Source organism: Mus musculus, chromosome 15, assembly GCF_000001635.26.
Source record: "Mus musculus strain C57BL/6J chromosome 15, GRCm38.p6 C57BL/6J".
Taxonomy (NCBI): Eukaryota; Metazoa; Chordata; class Mammalia; order Rodentia; family Muridae; genus Mus; species Mus musculus.
The window spans coordinates 83,966,629-83,988,661 of NC_000081.6; the positions used below are offsets into that span (position 1 = coordinate 83,966,629).

Below are 22,033 nucleotides of genomic sequence, written 5' to 3' on the forward strand. Positions count from 1 at the left end.
CAATGGTACCGTGGGTTATAACGAACAAATCCAGGTTATAAGAAACTCCAAGCAACATTTAGTCTACCCAAGTATGAAAGGAACAGGTAGAAAGGAAGCCTGCTGATTAACAGGGAATCAAGGTACACATATGGTTTTATGTATACTTAACGTAAGCTGCCGTCATTTTGGAAGAAGGGACTTTAATTTAGAAAATACCCCCACTGGACTGCCCTGTGGACAAGTCTGTGGGGCATTTTTCTTGACTGATGTAAGAGGACCAGTTCACTGGGGGTGGCGTCATCCCCCAGGCTATAGGCTGAGCAAGCCATGAGGACCATAGCCTCTGCCTCTGTTCCTGCCTCCAGGTTCCTGCCTGGGCTTTCCTCGGTGATGGAATGTGACCCAGAAGCTTCAGATGAAATAAACCCTTTCTTCCCCAAGTTGCTTCTGGCCATAGTGTCTTATCATAGCAACTAGAAACCCAACTAAGACACGAGGTAAGCCACGGACGGCAATGTGCAGACTCGATTTAGATCCTGACTCTCAGATACTGAGAAAGAGAACAGGAGCCGAGCAGCACGGCGAACCCTAGACAGTTATTTATTAATAACGCTGACAGTCCTGTCTGGTGCGAAGGTTGTCTTGGCGTTATAAAGAGTTGGCATCTTTTGGAGTCGTGCTCAGAAATGAGAGGCTTGAAGTTTATTCTGCCAGACACCAGGGTGGAGGCAGATGAACACAGGCTCAGAGGCAGTGACCAGCCTGGGCTGGTGGCCCTCGGAGCTGGCGAGTGAGCTCAAGGGTGGGCCTGCAGCGCTTTTGTCTCTGCCTTGGCGTATGTAGGGAAATCTCAGAGGCACAGAGTTTAAAGCACTAAATAAAATATAAATAAGGCTCTGTCTGCTGTGTTGTCCCGGCTGACGTCTGGGGGGAAACCTGTCAAGCAACGATTGGATTCTTACCTTCTTATTAACTGGATAAAAATTCTCCTCGGTAGCCTGTATATGAAGGTATCAAGGACAACCTTCAGGTAATTCAGAGAGATGTAGCCACCTTTGGAGGGGTCTCCTGCGCTGAGGGCTTTCTCGATCTTTTCATACGACTTCGAAAACTGCAAGGAATTAAAATTCGAGGGTTGCCTTCAGTCGCGTGAACATCCTGGAGCCTCCCAACCATGCCATGTTTTCGTTTCTGTTAAACCGCAACCTCCTCACATCCCATCTCGGAAAACTGATCAAAAAGGTTACCGTGGCATGTACTGAGCCTCAAATGTTTAATTGATGAGCTCACTACAAACAACAAACACACTGCTCACAGCTGACAAGTTTTCCAGGGAGGGACCGAGAGGACGATAACGTTACCTCTGACTGCAGCGCTAAAAATAATCTGCAGCTCTGCTAGTGTGGCGCATCTTAATATGCTTCCCGTGTTCCCTACCGTGAGCCCACATCATGCACTTCTGATTAAGTCAAGCCATCAGGCTCACAAGCTGGGGGCATTTTATTAAAAACAGAAGTTGCTTTTGTGGTGTGGAAATTGATTAATACGAGGATTACATACACACAATAGATACCGGACACCTTGTAAGTCACGGTTTTAAAGGGGAGGTGATTCCAAGAGAGTAAACCAGTTCTCTTCTGGGACTCCGAAGACCCAGGGACGTTGGTTCAAAGCAGTTTTTCATGACTCATAAAACCACTGTGGACACTGGTCATCATTTGTGGAACATTGCTACTTCTTAGTAGCTGATAACCACATTTCTTTCCAGCCATCTCAGTTTGTCTGGATTCAGTTTTTTCCTGCTAACTGGGAAAACATGGGAAACTGATTAACCACCAGTTTGGTGTAAAAAGGAGCTTTCCTTAAAGGTGTCTGGAACATGGATGAACACACAGAGGAGTATCCTCCATCCAGGGAATAAGAAGTACGTTTAGAGATGCTCCTGAGTGGGCACAGCAGTACTGGGGATCTTTAAATATGGGGAGGGACTAGAGGGCCAGGGTGATGGCTGTTTTTTAATGAATCCCCCTGGCCAGAGTACAATTCCTAACACCCACATAAAGAGCCAGATTCTGTGACCTACACCTGTGATTCCAGCACTCCTACAGTGACGTGGGAGGCCAAAGTCATGAGCCAGAGTCTGGAATACACAACACAGTGATGCACACCACACTGCGTTAATAAGGTGGAGGGAAGAAGCAACTCCCATATTGTCTTCTGACTTACACACACACACACAAACACACACACACAATTTTAAAAATCCTAAAAATATTTATTGATCCAAATCTCTTAGAAAGGGACTAAACTCCCAAGAAAGAATTAACATACTCTTCCTCTAAGCTTTCCTGTGTTTGTTCCATGAGAGGGGGTGTCATCTGAGCCCCTGCCTGGGGGAAGACTCATCCAGAGAACTGACAGCCCTATTTGACATGTCGTATTCATGTATTTGCCAGGCTAATAAAAATCTTTGTTTGTTTGTTTGTTTGTTTGTTTGTTGGAAATTGGGTCTCATTAACTATATAGCCCTGGCTGGTCTAGAATTCACCTTGGAGACCAAGCTGGCCTCGAACTCCCAGATATCTGCCTGCCTCTGCCTCTCTCTCTCTGCCTCTCTCTCTCTCTCTCTCTCTCTGCCTCTCTCTCTCTGCCTCTGCCTCTCTCTCTGCCTCTGCCTCTCTCTCTCTGCCTCTCTCTCTCTCTCCTGCCTCTCTCTTTCTCCTGCCTCTCTCTTCTGCCCCTCTCTCTCCTGCCTCTCTCTCTCCTGCCTCTCTCTTTCTCCTGCCTCTCTCTTCTGCCTCTCTCTCTCCTGCCTCTCTCTCTCTCCTGCCTCCTGCCTCCTGCCTCTGCCTTCTGAGAGTGAGGAGTAAAACCTTATGCTACCACGCTCAGCTAATGGAATGCATTTTAATACTCTGAAGGCGCATGGGCTTCAAGAAGGCTTTTCACGTGGCTTCTGCCGTGACCAGGAGCTTCTAGAAAAGGAATAATACATGAAGTATTTCTAGGTGATGTCTGGAACCTCCAAAAATCCCCGTTTATTAAAAAATGTAAGGCTTCATGTCAGAAAAACACAAGCAATTCAGCAAAGCACACAAAGGAACCAGAGGTAAGGGATACCTCGAGTCCCCAGCTCTGCACACTGAGAGCTCACAATGCAGCCAGAGTTACAAAGATAAATTTACAAACAGGGAATCATGCCACACTTTCAGGCTGGTCAGATGTTTTCCTCACTTAGCAACGTGTGTTGAAACATGGAGTGCACGTCGGAGCCCGTGCACACCTGTCTTGTACTTTTAGGTGACACGTGGCATACCATGACATCAGTGATGGACTGGCAAAAGCTATGCACATTCATGGTGGGACCTGGTAACACAACCCAAATGCCACCACAGGAGAATGTGGAACCTATACAGTGTTCAGAGGACAGACAATGTGGGGGGAGGTGATACACAGCACAGGAGGTAATGACAGACACTGTGCAAAAGGAGGTGACACATATACTGTCCTGGAGAGGTGACAGACACAGTGCAGGAGGAGGTGACACACACACTGTGCAGGAGGAGGTGACACACACACTGTGCAGGAGGAGGTGACACACACACTGTGCAGGAGGAGGTGACACACACACTGTGCAGGAGGAGGTGATGACACAGACACTATGCAGGAGGAGGTGACACACACACTGTGCAGGAGGAGGTGACACACACTCTGTACAGGAGGAGAGGACACCGATACTGTGCAGGAGAAGAGGACACAGACACTGTGCAGGAGGTGATGACAGACACTGTGCAGGAGGAGGTGACACACACTTTGTGCAGAAGGAGGTGATACACACACTGTGCAGAAGGAGGTGACACAGACACTGTGCAGGAGGAGGTGACACACACACTATGCAGGAGGTGACACACACATTGTGCAAGAGGAGGTGATGCAGACACTGTGCAGGAGGAGTTGACACAGACACTGTACAGGAGGAGGTGACACACACACTGTGCAGGAGGAGGTGACACAGACACTGTGCAGGAGGAGAGGACACACACACTGTGCAGGAGGAGAGGACACAGACACTGTACAGGAGGAGGTGATGACAGACACTGTGCAGGAGGAGGTGACACACACTAGGTGCAGGAGGAGGTGACACACAGTCTGTATAGGAGGAGGTGACACAGACACTGTGCAGGAGGAGGTGACACACACTTTGTGCAGGAGGAGGTGACACACACTCTGTACAGGAGGAGGTGACACACACTCTGTACAGAAGGAGGTAACACAGACACTGTGCAGGAAGAGGTGACACACACTTTGTGCAGGAGAAGGTGACATACACTCTGTACAGGAGGAGGTGATACACACTCTGTACAGGAGGAGGTAACACAGACACTGTGCAGGAAGAGGTGACACACACTTTGTGCAGGAGGAGGTGACATATACTCTGTACAGGAGGAGGTGACACACACTCTGTACAGGAAGAGGTGACACACATACTGTACAGGTGACAAAGACACTGTGCAGGAGGAGGTGATGCAGACACTGCAGTGGAAAGTGACGCAGAAACTCTGCACAGTCCTTGACAACTTTAGACTTCAACGTGAAGGTGAAGTGCAGCTGCATTTGAACATGGGTTTATCATATCCTAAGCACAAACAGTAAAAACAAAGCACTCTGCCACTGTGCCAATACACCACAGAGTGGGCAGAGCAGAGCACAGACAAGCACACAACCAGCAAGACAAAGGATGTGGCTTGTGTGGGACATCAACAGATCAGCACCTTTTGTGAAAATGTCATGCAGGAAAAACCAGATTCTTTACAAGGGTAAATCATCAAACAGTAAGAGAGGAGGGGGATGTTAGAGCCGAGGCCGTGACAATAAAAATGACTGTATTACAAGACATAACAAAATCACAAACAACAGTGAGAAGATGGGGTCAGAAGAGCACTAATGAGGGGCTAGGGGGCAGGGGATGGGGCGTGGGAGAATCTCAAAGCAGAGAAACATAAGACGAAAGGATTAACGGGACCTGGAGCAGGTAACATGGTGGCCATCAGGGCAAGATAACCCAATAAGAGGTGGGAACAGTACTGAGAGCGAGGGAGAGGAAGAGAGGAAGAGAGTGGGACAAGGTGTGTGTGGTTTTGTGTTACGACCCAGGATATTCACAGGGTCTGTGAATCCCTGAAGTTAAACATCTAAAGAATGGGCCCATGTTCCAAGAGGTGTTGTCAAAATGTTCCAAGCTAGGACATAGCTCAGCGTGGCTTTTACGTTTCATGGGTCCACAGAAGGACGTATTTGGGATGCCTGAAATCAGCAGCAGGGAGCCATCCGGATCACCTCTGAAGCTTCAGAGCAGCAGCAGAAGCCAGAAGGCAATGGGGGAAACATGCATTCAGTTATGATGAAATGAAACCTAGTGCAGCCATGCACAGCCAGACTCTGCTCAGCTCTAACTGCACAAGGCACATGGCTTCCCAGGTGTGGGTGCAGGAGAAGCGGGAGCACCTGTGAGCCTTTCTTGAGGAAATTACCAGACAATGAAACCCAGCCAGGCCAAAAAAAAAAAAAAATCAGAAATAGAGAGAGAGAAAAATGCCCAGAGCACCGAACTCCATTGGTGACCACCAAATATAGCTGAGGATGAAAGGAAGGCCAGCCATCTGGGGATTGCCGTAACTGTACAGAATATAAATGTTACCAACTCCAAGAACACAACATAGACACCAAGATCTGTGGGGTGGGGGCTGGGCAGAGGAAGCACAGCAAGTGTCAGTCAGTTGTCACTTGTCACCAAGCTCCAAGGCAGCGAGCCAGCCTCTTCGCAAACATCACCACCTCTTCAGCTCTGCCTGATTCTCTCCATCCCTTTCACGGTGTGTTAATGTCCCTTCAGGGACTTAATATGTCGTGTGGGAAACAGACATCCGAAGTTCCAGGGCGTCTTCCTGTCGTTTGTGATTGACAGTACTGAAGGGGGTGGTGACAACTGGGACCCCAGATCTACACTGCTTGGACTTGGGACACATTATGTACCCTCTTTCTGCCTTGGTGTTCTCACAGTGCCTATCATGTGGGGACTGAATTGGCAATTCCAGGGCACCAGGAATTTGGCCTGGTGAGAGACAACCCATGGGCACAGTTAATCTTGATGTCACATGACACTGAGGCTTGATTTACTCCTGGTAAAGTCAAAGACATTTAAATTAATTCAAACCCCACACCTCCACACTCCCACATTCATACCTTACATCTCATACTTCATACTCCCAACACATATGCCATACCTAAACCTACTCACCCTACACCTACTCACTCTATACCCACACACCCTACACACACACCCTACACACACAGCCTATACCCACACATCCTACACCTACACATCTTACAGTCACACCACACACCCATGCCGCTCACACTCACACCCCACGCCTACATATCCCCACGGCCACACCCCATGCTCCCACATAGAATTAGCCTGGTCACTGTCGGCATCATCAGTGCATCCTGAGGAGAGGTCCCAGGCAGTCTGAGGAGTGCAGCTGAGAACAAACCAAATCTGCAGAGTAACACCCCGACAGAAGCGGTCTCTGGGGTGGTCGGCTTGCCTGTGGTCACGCCTCAGCTCTCACCTCTTGGCAAAAGGTCTTCTCCAGGTCATCTAAGGAGTAGTTCTTCCAGACATCCTCAGACGACCCGGTGTCGAGCAGCCTCTTGCCATTTTTGCCTTGTTGAGTCTCCCTTGAGAGTTCTGCTAAGAAAAGACCATGTGTATTATTCACACTGTCAAGGCCATTGCTGGGCCATTTGCTTTTGATCACCACCTACTTGGTAAAAATTAAGATGAGTGAAGGGAGCAAAGGATGGATCATTGCATTCATTACACTGAAATAGGCTGATGAGTGGGGAGAAAGGGAAAGGAAATTAGCCTTCTGTGTGTTACTGTATGCCGGGATAGACCATGAAATGTGGACTAGCCTTCTGTGTGTTACTGTATGCTGGGATAGACCATGAAATGTGGACTAGCCTTCTGTGTGTTACTGTATGCCAGGCTAGACCCTGTGGGCTAAACATGATGAAATTAGAACTGTTTGTGCAGTGGAAGGAAACTATGATCATTCCGTATGGCACCGGCTTCACCAGAGACACGTCAGGAAAACCATCAAAGCCCGAAACCATTCACTGCCAGGCAGGCTCCTTGCAGAGAGCAGTGCAAGGAAATCAAGCAGGGAAAACTTCGACTCACACACAGAAGCAGGAAGCCCGTGCTCGGCCACATCTGTGATCCCAGCGCTCAGCAGGCTGAGGCAGGTGGGTTCTGAGTTCACTGGCAGCCAGAGCAGATGAATATGAATATTCAAAGGCTAGCTATGGAGAGGGGCATACAAAGAACTGAAAAGTATAGTAAATGGATAAAAAGTGTCCAAACCACTCGTAATTAAAAAAAAAATCTACTTACAACAGCAAGGATAAACTACTTATCATGGTGAGGATTAAGAAAAAGGATGAGAACAGGGAGGCTGAGGGGCTCAGGGCTAACGTTTGCACAAGAGGACCTGAGTTCAAATCCCAAGCCAGGAATGGCTCTACACACCTATAACCCAGTTCTGGGGTTTCAGAGAAATGGGCAGGTATCAGGGGCTGAAGTGATAGGGCCCAGGATCAGTGGGTGTTCCTGCAACTAAGACAGAGAGAGACAATAGAGGCAGATAGCTGAATAGTCCTCAACTCACACAGGAGGATATACCTGCACATATGTGTACCTAGACATGTACACCACACACATTTACAAAGAGATACACACATGAACGTGCATGTGTACACACAGAAACATCACACACACACACACACACACACACACACACACACACACACACTGATATAGGGCAATGGCAGGAAGCAGCCCTCACTTGGCATGGAAGCGATTCATGTGCGAACATTTCGAGCTCTGAGCTATAGTGCTCACTGTCTGCACCACAGAGGACCACCCAGCAAAGGTGTGCATGTGAGGACACTTTCTGCAGTGCCAGAGAGAGCCAGATGCAAGTCTCCCAGCGGTGCACACAGGGAGCCCATGGATGTCGCCAAGGCTATGCAACTGTCAAACACAGCTGTCAAAAACAAAGACCTGGGCTGGAGAGATGGCTCAGCCACTAAAAGCCCTTGTTGATTCTGATGAGGACTCAGGTTCAACTCCCAGCACCCGCATGGCAGCTTACAACTGTCCCTAAGTCTAGTTCCAAGGGAACTGATGCTCTCATCTGACATATATGAGGTACACAAATATATATAGCGAAAGACACACACAATAAAGTAAATAAACAGTAAAAAACCAAGAGACACCTGTCTGCGACACAAACATGACAGTTTCTTTGCTATATACTCTTTCATGAGTTAAAGGACACTTAACATAATTTAATTTTCATTTTCTCCTTTATTTTGTATGTCCTGTCTATCCATCATCTACCTATTTATGCATCAGAAAAAAAATAATTTGGGAGGATCTGAGCCAGCAGAGGTGTAGGGTTCGTAGGTGTGTGACCCAGGGTCAGGGGTTTGGGTTTTTTGGCCGGGGGGCAGGGGGGCTGGGAGGTCTTTATGTATCTGGCTTTTGTTCAACAAGCCTGTGAGCTTCTCATAGCAGAAGAAGATGAAGTGTGTCTCAAGTGTAGCCATCTTCTCTCTCGGCGTCGGATGTGAAGAGGCACAAATGGTTCCGCAGATTTATTTCCTAAAATGTCTGCAAATAAGCCACAGCCAAATGAAGCACGCGTGCTTCAGCAACAGCTAACAGGCTGCCATTCATCTGGAATCCCACATCTCATCTCCAAGGGAGGGAAAGGAAAAGAGAGACCCTTCCCCAGGTCCCTGTGAGCTACATTAGAGACAGAGACAGCCTTTCTAAATGAGTCTCACAGTGTCTCAGAACAGACTGGGCTAGGCTCTGATCTAGCTAAGGGGGCTCTGGGTTCCCAGCACGCTCTCTGGTACTTCATCTGATTCTCTACTTTGAGATCCTGGAACTGAAACACACAAGAAAACATATATGCATGCATACAAACATTCACATACTACACACACATGCATGCACACATACACACATACATACCCATGCACAAACACATACACATATACACACATCACATCACATCACATCACATCACATCACATCACATCACATCACATCATCACATCACACACAAAGCCAGGGCAGCCCACATGTCCTCTATTTGAACAAAATGCAAGGTCCTGTGGGCTGCAGAGGGTGGTGAGGCAGGAGGCCTGCCCATGAGGTCTCATCTCCTGAGACACTCTCTCATCCCAGGACTCGTTCTCCTCTTCTGCTCTCTCTCACTTCCCATGATTTTTTTTCTACAGAGTTCGTTTTCTCATTGAGAGGGCTAGGGTGGGACCCAAGTCTTTTCCATACCGGGTAAGATCTACACTACAACATCCAGAGAAGTGCACACATTAAAGGGCTCTAGGCTGCCCCAGGAGCAGCAAACAGAAACTGCCCCTTAACCCACTATGTGACTGCCTCACATGCCCAGACAGATGGTGCTCTTGACATGCCAGGCAGCTACGGAGGCCAGTGTAGCCCAAATTAATAGAAACTGTTGTCCTGTATTCAGAAAAACCAAAGGGAACAACTTCTGGAACTCAGTCCAGAGGTAAGAACAGCACTGAGCCCAGGAACTGCTGTTTCATCAACACGTGAGCATGTTCTAGCAAATTCCATCCCGTAAGTCACAATTCACAGTGGAAGGTCACAGCAGAGGCAGGGTGTGAAGAATCAAGTGGACCCATGCAAACAACCCTTACTAAACTAAATAGGTTATTTTTAAAGAATAATATAAAACAGGCATGCATGCAGGAGTGGGTAGGGAGAAGGGTTCTAGAAGTGGAGGGATTAGGGAGGGGAGTGGGGTGGACAGGATGGAAATCTATTATAAATGTGTATAAAATTGTCAAAGAGGAAGTGAAAATTATTTTAGAAAATAAGTTTAGAAAATTTAGAAAAATTTTATATGTGTGTGTGTGTGTGTGTGTGTGTGTGTTACTATTCTTAATCACAAGACTGAAAATTTAAAACAATGCAAACAGACATGGGTATTATTTCATTTCTTAGACGCCTGAGAATGTCTTCCATAAGCACGACACTCTATTGTATATAAGACTGTTACTGGCAAGGTAAGGATGTCACACCAGAGAATTAGAGGTAACAGAGTGGGGACTGCAGTGTCTCAGGAGGTTTTCCCCAGCGGGAGTTCCCAAGCCTGTAACAGCCAGGACCTTGGACACAAGGGGCAGACCATGCTCAAGAAACATGCCACCCGCTGTGACTGCTCTGCCCGACCTCCTTGGACTACTGTTTCCTCCCTAGCAAAATGAAGGGGGAGGGGTGGCATCTGTCATGAGAGTGCAACACATCAGATGAGTTCACCCTCGTGTGACTCCTTACGGATTCTCAACAGGTATCAGTTGTCCATCAATTAGTAAGAAACTTCTTCAGTAGGCAGAGACCAGAAAGAAGCTTCCAGCCACAACAGGAGCTCTCGGGTGCAAATCAGAAGGGAAAACCACGCCCAGGATGAATTGCAGTGCTATTGGCTACTGACCTCCTGTGAGAGTTGCTGAGAGGACAGATGTTAACTGTTGCCACCACATACCAAAAAAAATGTCTGGGTAAGATCACAGATGTGTTAATTAACTTGACTGTGGTAAATCATTCCACACCACATCAAAACATCATCGGGGTTAAACATAGCTGTTGATTAGTCTCCAATAAAGTTGAGTTAAGTGTTCACAGACTGAGGAGGCAGCTGAGCCCTGTGGTCCCCTTCCTACACTGCCTGATCCACCGAGGTGTGAGCATGCACCCTGCCCCCAAGCGAGCCTCCTTTGCCTAAAGGATTGTGTTCCCTGAAAAAGACCAAAATCAAGCCTTTCTCTCTCAAGTATTGTCAAGTGTTTTGTCAATGCAAAAAGAAAGAGAGAGAGAGAGAGAGAGAGAGAGAGAGAGAGAGAAACATACACAAATCACCACAGACAGGGAGATTAAACTGAAAGGAACACAGAGCAAATAAATATAACAGAAGAAAAGAGTAAAATAAAGATTATATCAAGTAAGAAGGAAGGGTGGGGAAGAAGGAGAGAGGAGGAGGGAAGAAGGAACTGGGGGAAGAAGGGGAAGGAAGGATGGGAGGGGGAAGGGGTGGAGGAAGGAGACTTAAGAAAAAGCAATGTTTTAGGAGAGAAGTCATTTTTAAAAAAAGGTCTAAGGCATATGTAATATGAATAACTGGGAAGAAAATCAAGCAACGGAATAGAACAAGTATTAAATATGGTGACTCACACAATTATCCTGCAATTCAAGCCTTAACACAGGATGGACTTGGGACATCGATCATTGGTGTCTGTGACTGGGTTTTAAATTTGTCTTGGTCTTCATTGTCTGCTTGACTGGGTCTGGAATCACCTAGGAGACACACCTCTGGGCGTTGTCTGTGAAGGAACCTCCAGAGGTATGCCAGGAGGAGGAAAACCCATTCTTAATGTGGGTACCACCAACCCATGGACTGGATCCCCAAACTGAATCAAAAGAAGTCACTAATCACTGGCATTAATTTCTCTCTGCTTCCTATCAGTGGATACAATGTAGCCAGCTGTCTGTTTTCTCTGGTCTCACGCCTTCCACCATGAAGGGCTATATGCCCTCAAATCAGGACCAAAGGAAACCTTTCCTTCGCTAAGTTGCTTCTTTCCCAGTATTTGGTGCTGAGGAATGAGGCCGTTGCTATGATAAGCATGCCTTTGGAAACAGTTCGTGCAAATGCGGAAGTTTGGAACTATCTTGAGATGCTCTAGAGCTGTGAGTGGAGTGTGGGGCTCAGTGGATTGGTCTAGTGAGTGCTTGGAAGAACAGAATTCGAGTAACAGTTCAGATGGTGGGGATGTGCCCGTAAGGATTCAGAGAGGATCACACACACAGGTACCCAGGCAGGCAGGCAGGCAGGCAGGCAGGCAGGCAGGCACACAGGCATGCTGGGAGGCAGGCAGGCAGGCAGGCATGCTAGGAGGCAGGCAGGCAGGCAGGCATGCTAGGAGGCAGGCAGGCAGGCAGGCAGGCAGGCAGGCAGGCACTCGCGCATGCAGCTGCTTCCTACCCACATCCTGAAAATATGAGGCTGAATTCAAGAGTGATGGACTAATTGGTTTGGCAGAGGACATTTTAAGAACATAGTGTTTAGGCTGTGAAATCATTACTGATCCCTGCTCTTACCCAGGGTCACAGTAAGAAGGAACAGAGAGCTGTGGACAAAGCTGTGGGTGAGAGGGTGGAGAGGAAGCAGCTGTAGTCGATTCAGGAAATCGGTACAATAAAGGAGAAGCCTACCGCTCTGCACTGGGACAATGGGCTTTGTCAGCAGGCCCTCACTCATCAGAGTCCAACTTGTGAATATGCAAGTTCATTTGAAAGAAGAGACTTGGGGTGTAGGAATGCCCCGCCCCCAGAACTCCTGTTTGAATCCTTGGCCTATAAGGAGTGGCACTATTAGGAGGTGGCTTTGTTGGAGTGGTTGTGGCCTGTTGGAAGAAATAAGTCACGATGTGGGTGGACTTTGAGGTCTCAGTATCTCAGTTCGCTTCCTGCTGCTCATGGATCCAGCTACCTCTGCAGCATATCTGCCTGCAGGCTGCCATGCTCCCCACCATGATGACAATGGACTAAACCTCTGAAACTGTAAGCCAGCCCCAATTGCATGTTTTCCTTAATAAGAGTTGCCATCATCATGGATTCTCTTCACAGTAATAAAACCCTAACTAAGACCAAGACTGGGCTTGGACTTCCCAGCTGAAGGAGTTCCCTGCCTCAAAACAACTGCCTGCGGCAGTGTTGCCCCAGGTTCAGCCCCAAGGCACACAGAGCCCTCTGTGCTATGGAGAATGGGCCAGACCACATCTGGAGCTGGCATGGATCTTGACACTGTTGGCAGCATGGGGTCGAGTTTGGAGATTTGCAGGAGACTTGCACTCCTGCTACAGAAATTACTGAGGCTGGACAGTGTGCGGCAGAGCTGGATTCGTGGACAGGAGATCCTGAGATGCCACTGTGAAACTAATGCCTAGGTCACAATGGAGCTATCGGGACCATGTTAGGTCTCCAGTGGATTGCCACAGGCATGGGCTGGATCTGGCTCAGGAGAGAGGCTGTATGTGCTTCTGGTGAGGCAGGGGTACCCGTGCCCGCTGGAATCCAGGTAAAACCAGCAGGAGACTCAGATACTGGGCATGGCGTTGCAGGGCCCAGGGCTTGTCTTGCTATGGCCATTCTTGCTTGTTGCTTCTCCAGTCTAACCCTTTGGGAAGGGAACACTTATTCTATCTGTATTGGAAGTATGCAACCTATTTATTTTAGACTTAAAAAAATCTTGAGTCTCAAAGGAAAGTCTGGGCTCTTGACAGTCTTTTAGAAAATTTTAAATTACATTGTATTCATTTTTTTGGTTTTTTGTTTGTTTGTTTTTTGTTTTGGTTTTGGTTTTTGGTTTTTGGTTTTTCAAGACAGGGTTTCTCTGTGTAGCCCTGGCTGTCCTGGAACTCACTTTGTAGACCAGGCTGGCCTCGAACTCAGAAATCCACCTGCCTCTGCCTCCCAAGTGCTGGGATTAAAGGCGTGTACCACCACCACCCGGCCTTATTCATTTTTATTTAGTCATTTTTGCTCATTTATTTTGTATACATGAATGTGTGTGAGAGAGAGAACACGAGAGAAAGTAAGTGTGTGTGTGTTCTCTTCTTCCACCACATGGGTCTCAGAGACTGACCTAGAATCATCAAACTTGTAGCATCCACTTCCCCAAATGATTCCACATCTCAGTGGCCTGAGACTGGGATTTTGAGCAGTGCTGGGGATATTAAAGAGTAGGGGACTTGTGAAGTTAGGCTAAATGAGTGATGGATTGTGTTATGGGATGTCCATGCCCTTCTGAGGCTAATGTGGAATGTTATGATCTAAAAGCAATATGTTTGGATATCAGTGTGACAAGGTGTCTTAGGGTTTTACTGCTGTGACCAAGGCAACTCTTCTAAAGAAAAACATTTAATTGGGGCTGGCTTACAGCTTCAGAGGTTTAGTCCATTATCATCATGGCAGGAAGCATGGCAGCGTGCAGGCAGTATGGTGCTGGAGAAGCAGAGACTTCTATATCTTGATCTACAGGCAGGAGAAAGAAACTGGTGTCACACTGGGTGAAGCCCCTCTCCACAGTGACACACTTCCTTCAACAAGGTGACACCTACCCCAACAAGGCCACATCTCCTAATAGTGTCACTCTCCATGGACCAAGCATTCATATATGAGTCTATGCGGTGGTGGTAGGGAGGGACCATTCCTATTCAAACGACCACACAAGGTACATACTTAGAATTGCTAAGCAACTTGACTATATTCGGAGTCAACTAGCTTTAAAACACTTTAACATTCTTTGATATTCAAAAAAACAAAACTAAACAAAACAGTGTTTGAGATTACTTCAATGGGACAGAAGCCAAAGCAGTGTCCAGAGCCTGCATCCTTTGCAAAAGGGCAATGTGAGAGTCTCTCGGGGCAGCTGCTGCTAAGAGATCCCTGTCTCACAAACTCAGCACATGCTAACCAAGCACAGATTCTGACTAGCAGAACTATATAACAGAAACCCCAGGACAAGCACAAACAAGTGAGCCATACAGTGGCAGCGTAAGAAGTGACATGGGATAAAATACGCTCGACTCACCCAAGTTCCTCAAAATCATTTCGAACACTATGGAGAGAGGAGGGGCGGAGTGAGAGCGAGGGACACAGGGAAGAGAGACGAGGATCAAGGATCCCATCAGTGAAGATGTGGAAAAGGCTCTCGCTCGAGGTGATCGGGCTGAGAACACAAGCCAGTAAGACCAGGGCTTGGTGACATGAAAGTAGAACATAAAAGCTATATGGGAAGTGACACAACGAACCCCAGAGAGCTGATGAGTCGGGTAAAGGCAGCAAAGGGAATGCTGGGCCTTGGCAAAAGCCACACTGTATGGAAAACACAGGCTGCCCAAGGAAAATACGGCTCAGAAACTGGAGAGCAAGCTCGGGAGAGAAGACAGAGACGTGGACAGCAGAGACGGTCCGACATAAGGATACAAGTCACTGTATCCCTGACATGCCAAACCTGGAATATGAAAGACTTATTAAAATATATCAAACTACTACAAAAAAAATCCTTTGAGGAATTAAATTTGCAAATAGAAGATTCACCATGTTCTAGAAAATGTCTGCAGAAGGCTCAAGGCTAAGACATATCCTGCTCTGTTATTGAAACTCAGCGTACTAAGTTCTACAAGAGGCCGGAGAAAGCCAACCATCACTAAGAGGAAGTAAGCAGGCCTCGGGTTCACAGACACAGGGCGGGGACCGGAGCAGGTGGCCTTTAGAAAGAGAAACATGTTATTCTCTCTGTTGTTCCATGCAGCCAAGGTGGAGCCATCATTTCCTTGGGTTTGTGTGTGATTTTTAGCCTGCTGATGTTCCCAAGTGACAGTAAATTCCTTGTAAAAAATAGCCTACGAGCTCATCTTTACAAGAGCTCCCTCGAAACCCCTCTTTGCTATCCAGTGCATGGGAGGGTGCCAGGGTGAGGCTGACGGTGTTTCTTTCTGAGTGGTGCCATGGGTTTGATGGCTTACTCCAGCTTTTGGCTTGTCGGTGAGTGCCCAGTGGGGGCTTCCGGAGATGAAAAGAAATGACAAAATCACGCTCAGCAGTGCCTGGCACCTGAGTCCAAAGAGCAGAGTCCTGGAACCAGCTCGCAGCAATCTGTGTTAGCAGAACCAGGGAGAACAGAGCCTGAGAACAATGGTGGTTCTGGCTTGCTAGGAAGGCAGTGCTCTGTCACAGGTGTGCTCTGAGGGGATTTGCTAAGCCTCATTAAGACAAGACCAGATAATAAGAACAGGTTATAATCCAATCACGGGGGTGACCCCAGGTCAGGGGACAGAGGAAAAACCCCAAGTGACCTGAGTATTCAGTTATGTGACTCAAACATTCTTCCCAAAGAAGTGGGCCACGATTCTGTTCAGGACCGGTAGCAGATGGACAGCTCCAGGCACCATGTTACTGGCCGAGATGGAGACTCTGGGCAGGTGGAGAAGCTTCCCCTTTGAGGACTGCATGCAAACACAGATGCTGGCTTTCTGCATCTAATACAGCCGCAAGCTCCTCTACTCAGTCCCCTCGAATTGGTTTCTTCGCCAAGTATGGAAAAGGCTTCACCACTCAAACTCTTTAAAGGTCAGAAGCAGCAGAAAGAAGGACAAATGACACCCAGGGACAGTCTGTGAGTTCAGGGGGACATCCCAGTTCCAGTCCTGTGCTGACTCCATACACATTTCCTTTGTGAAGCTCATTGTTCTCAGATATACACGTTTCTGTGTGGGTCCATGTGTCCGTGTGTCCGTGTGCGTGTGCGTGTGTTTATTGTTTGTGTGCAGTTACCCACAGAAGCCAGAAGACAGTGTTGGACCCTCTGGAGCTAGAGTTAAAGGCAGATGTGAGGCCCCAGACAGGTTCTGGGAATAGAATTTGGCTTCTCTATAAGAGCAGTATGTGCCTTTAACCACTGCCCACCCCTAGCCCCTTTCTTTCCTCAGCCCTCACAGTTTTCTTATAAATAATGGCATCATGGGTATCTCAGCAGTGGATACATTTTACATATTGGGATATAATTCCTTAGGGAAGACCCACAAAGGAAAACAAACAAACAAACAAACTATAAAACCCTTAGCGACTGCTTGGGAAGTCCTTACCCGCATTGGACAGTAGGTATTTAAAGCTGGCATCATTTTTAACACTGAGATTCTTCAGGAAAGCATTGTAATCCACTGCAGTGGTTTTGTCGATGTTGTACTGTTCCAAGAACCTGAAAGATAGACATTCCCTGAAGTCAGGCAGAGCTGAGGCAAGTCTGGACAGACAGACACATGCTTATTACAAGCTCCGCTTTATATGGGGCCAGCGCAGACTTCAACGTCTTCCTAGCTGCTGCTGCCTTTAACAACATGATCATGGGAAATACTGCTGTTGGGACTCTTAAATGCAGATGGCTGGGGCTGGGGCGATGGTTCAGTCAGCAAAGCACTTGTTATGCTAGGGCAAGGACCAGAGTTCCATCCACAGCACCTACACAAAACAGAACAGCCTGGGTATCTGTCTAGAATCCAGTGACGGAGAGGTGGAAGCAGTTAGACTCCTTGGGTCATGGGTCAACCAGTTTATCCTCCTTGGGAGTTCCAGGTCAGAAAGAGGCCCTGCCTAAAACAAACAAACAAACAAACAAAAACAAACAGAAATAACAAACTGTTTTAAAACAAAAACAAAAACAAAATGAAAACCACATAAATAAAAGGTAGGCAAGCCCTGGGTCTCCAGACGCACACAAGCACATATACATACACAGACTAAACATGCAGACACTTGAGAGAGAACACTATCAGCCTGCAGAGAGACACACAGAGAGAGGGACTGGACGTCCAGGCCCCTTCTTGAGAATTCTCCAGACACAAATCATACACTTTTCTTCTCTTCCTTGTTGGAAGAGGGAGGACAGCAGATCCCAGGACCCAAGAGGCTCCCTCCTCACCAGACAGCAGGAGCAATGAGACCTTCCTGTAAGAAGTACAGAGACAAGGATCTGGCTAGTGAGCAAGTGAGACTCACATTTCTGGAACCAGGAACCCTAGAGTGTGGAGGGTGGGGGGATGGTAAGCAGGTGACTCTTATAACTGACAGAAGCCTATCACCACAGGGGACTGAAACCTTAGCCCACAGACGCACACAGTCTTCAAAGAGCAAATGACAGAGGGAGTCCAGCTGTTCCAGAAGCATTTATGATGTTTACATATAATAAGACTTATGTTTTCTGTTTATTTTGAGACAGGGTCTCGATATGTAACCCAGGCTGGCCTTAAACTTGCTATGTTCTAGCCTTGGTCTCCAAGTGCTGGAGTTATGGGCTTAGAACTACCACACGCAGCTCAGAAGAAGAAAATGGAAACACACACACACACACACACACACACACAACACCTCTGTGTCTCTACAATACACCGAGATAAACGGGCTGCTTTGGTTTGTAATGTGTTTCCTATTATTCAGATCTGTGTGTGATAAACACTTTCTAGATGCTTTCTGGGTTACTACATTTCTAAAAGAATTCACAGTTTTTAAATGTTTGGTTATAGTCTCCCCATATGTGTTGGTTTCTATAATTATCTAATTCCATGCTTTCTCAAAATTTAGTAATTAATACTTAAAGTATTTGTTATTTTTCTGGTTTCCAGATTGCGCAGGGAGCACCGTGGATCCCTTCCCCACTGTTCCTCTCTTCCACTCGATGAAGCTTCCTACTGTCCTAGTAGGAAAACTTATCCAGAGGGATGACGGCTGCCAGATGCTAACTCAGAAACTCCCTAAACAGCCCCTGTCTTCCTCTCAGCCCTGATCCTGTGAAAACATCCCAGAAGTTCCAGACCTGGGAGGAAGTACCTGCCAGTATCTGCCTAAGTCCTGCGAGCCTGCGAGGCTGCTGGCCAGCGTGCTGCTCAAGCAAGGCAGGGGAGCTTGGTGAAGGCTCACCCAACACTGAAGACTCCTTGCAACTGCAGTATCCCAGCAGCCAGGGTCTGCCTACAGGAGAACCCTGGCTTGGGCTAAGGACCTGGAGTCCTAGGTTCAGGAACCTGCTGTATGCATGTGGGGGACAGATGGAAGCCCATGGTAGTATGCCCTGGAGAAAACACTTTAGAGACGAATACTGGCCCTGAACAGAAAGGCAGGGTCTCAAAAGGCTTTCTGCAGGGCTGGGGGGTGGGGAGGGATAGCTCAGTCTGTACAATGTTTGATGTGCCAGTTGAAGATATGACTTTGATCCCCAGAGTCCATAACCACAGAGCTGGGAGATGGACATAGGTGAGTCCTTGGGGCTCACTGGCCAACCACTCTACCCTAAGTAATGAGCCTCACCAGCCAGCCAGTCTACCCCAATCAGTGAGCCTGAGGTCTCACTGAGAAATTCTCCTTCAGAAAACAAGGTGGTCAGTTCTCGAGGAACGGATATGACTGGCCTCTGGCTTCTACAGGCATGTGTATGCACATGCAGGCACACCCATGTCATCACACACACCCCCTCGCAGACATACAATGTCTAAAGGTTGTCATAGAAAGCGCTTAGACGCTAAGCTGTTCTTACAACACTATCCCAGGGACTCCAACTCTAGGCAGCGAGGCCTGGGGTGGGTACACAGCCTGAAGAAAGCAGCAGGCAAGTGGGACTCACAGGAGGCTAAATTTAGAAAGAAGGGGAGGCTCGGGGGGGGGGAGGGATCCCAGTGAACCTTTCCAGCATCGCAACCTGGAAAAACACCTTCCAGGCAACCCTAGCACAGGCTGGCCTTCTACAGTTTGATGGATTACAGGGCTGCTCAGAAATGACTTCACACAGATTTAATAGATTCATAGACCTGATGGTGAGGTCATCTTGGGCCTTGGGTTTTGCACAGGCTGAGAGATACCCAGCAGGTGACTGTCTAGAAGTTGTAACAGGATCCCAGGTCATCAGGACTGGGACGCTGCCCACCGAGATGAACACCTGGCACATGTAAGCATAACACAGGCGTGCTACACACATTATTACATCATGTCTTCATCCCCATGCTGTGGGGTGGGCTTCTCGGTACCTAGCCCATTTCCCACATGTGCATGCATGTATATGGGTACATTTGTGTGTGTGGGTACGTGTGTGTGTGTGTGTGTGTGTGTGTGTGTGTGTGTGTGTGTATACGCACATGCGCATGCATGCATCCATGCATGCGGATGTGTCTGTGTGTTTGTGTGCATGTGTGTATCTGCACAAGCGTGCTGGTGAATATGGTTGGGTGGGCACATGTGTATGGAGACCAGAGGACAAGCCCCTCAGCTATTGTTCCTCACGTGCTATCACCTGCTTTTGTTGTTTTGTCTTGCTGGCTGGAACTCCGCAAGGAGGCTACACTGGCTGGCAGGTGAGGCTCAGAGATCCACCTGTTTCAACCTCACAAACTTTGGGGTTACAAGCACATGCAACCACACCCCCTGTTTCTTTTTTCTTTAATGTGTTTACTGGGATCAAACTCAGGCCCTCTTGCTTGCAGGGCAGGGTCAGCACCCTGTAGTCTGAACTATTTCCCCAGTCCCCCACCCCCTCAACACCTACTTCTTTAAGAGAAAATGGAGTCCTGGTAACACCTTGATGTTCCAGGAATGGGGATCCAAGCACGGCCTTGACTTCAGAGCCTGGATATTCTTACCACACGAAGTGCCCAGTGCAGATCTTAAACAGAAGGAAGACGCTAGACCACACTACTGAAAAAGGCTGTGTGCACCTTGTTCTGAACTGCAAAGGGCAAAGTGGACACCAGGAAAGCCACAGAGTCCCAGTGTCCTCTGGGATTTCCCTCGAGGAAGGCATTAAAGCCCCAGCAGAAATCAGCCTCTGTGTGCGTCCACAGAACCAATTCTATTTCGGAACGTTGTTCAGGGCTGCAGTGACAAAGCACCATTGTTTTTGAGGCTTGAAAGGAATCTCGAATAAAAATTTGCGGAGTACTTTATTATTCAATACTTAAGAGATGGGGAAACAGACAGTAACTTTTTTATATATAGATTTACTAGGTTGGAGACTGCGGTGCCAAACACAAGGTTTATTGTCAAATAAAAGCCCGCTTTGTTTCTGACGGCCTGTTTCAGAAGAGGCCTGCCTCCGCTCTGTAATTGCACGCACAAAATTATTTAATTTGTTTTGTTTGGATCTTATTCTGGACACTTTCCCAGCCAGAAAGGATATAAAAATTAAAACATCTATTATGCCTTTTATATTCTGAGGTAAGTTATAAAGAGGAAGAAAGAAGAACCCATATTTAAGAGTGGGAAGGATCCATTTATTTGTTTTAAGTCTCTGGTTGCAAGCCCCCTTCGGAGCTACCGGCACATGCCCTCTGTGTTTGCTTGCTCTGGGCAAAATCCCTCTGCTGCCTGCAGCCCCGATCTTGTCTACAGGAAAGTTGTCAGAAGCCGCAGTGACCCCCTCCTAACAGTAACCTTTAACTCCAGAGCCTTTAACTTATCTCTCTGCCTCTGCAGAAACAGTAGAGGTTTGGAAGCAGCCTGCAGGGTCCAGGCATCCCTGAACCACTAGGACATGAGCCAAGGTCCACCAATCCCATGACACTAAGCCGCCTATCTACGTATGTGCACACATGAGTGTGTCCATAGTATGTATTAGGTTTTTCCCTATTAATTTACAAGCACAGTGAGAGGCCAACAGGAATAAGTTAAGGGGACAAGACAGCATACACTGTATGGCGGAGGGTACTCAGAACATGGACTGCTTATTTCAGGACTCTCACTGAGCAGTTTTGGACCAGTGAACTGTGGATAACTGAGACCCCAGGAAGCAGAGATAAGGCCCAGGGCGGGTGGAGGCTGTGCTCAGAGAAGAGATTGGGAAAAGGGCAGGAAGAGGGCATCCTCTCAGCTGGGCACTTCAATAAAGAAACACCACGGGGCTCTCCTCCAGCGCGTCCTACTCAAACCTCACACAGAGCAGGAGCCAAGCATCTGGCCACCCCACCCATGAGTGCTGTGCTGCAGCCAGAGTCAGGAGCAGGTGGTGGCATCTGGCAATTGTCAGGAAACAGATAAACACTTTGTGTTAGTCCCTATCCTGTCACAACCTGCTGCCCCCAGGAACAATGTCCTCTAGGGAGAAGAACGTTTGAGCCATTACGTGAAGACTCAAAGATTCCACGGCAGTAGCCCACAGATGAGTGAATTTCAACACTGGTCCCTTCTCCTCTTTGCCCCAGGCCTGGAGTCAAACTCCCAGTGAATTGGAAACACACAGGAGGGGGGCACACACAGGAGAGAATGGTGGCAGGGGACGGAGCAGCAGTAACCCACCCACGCAGATACACAAGCTGGATAGCGGTG

General features: G+C 47.8%; 1 protein-coding gene across 8 annotated transcripts in view; it reads right to left on the minus strand.

The window, feature by feature from the left end:
• Positions 1-22,033, minus strand: part of Efcab6 (EF-hand calcium binding domain 6) — a 208,314-nt gene that overhangs the window by 99,917 nt on the left and 86,364 nt on the right. For 7 of the 8 annotated variants that reach the window (XM_006521531.2, XM_017316792.2, NM_029946.4 and 4 more), the window contains 3 exons: positions 16,816-16,928; positions 6,615-6,736; positions 945-1,093 (listed from right to left, as the gene is read on the minus strand). In XM_006521531.2, coding sequence (XP_006521594.2) covers positions 945-1,093; positions 6,615-6,736; positions 16,816-16,928 — 384 coding nt within the window. The remainder of the gene's footprint in view (positions 1-944; positions 1,094-6,614; positions 6,737-16,815; positions 16,929-22,033) is intronic. The other variant, XM_017316790.1, reaches the window with a different exon arrangement.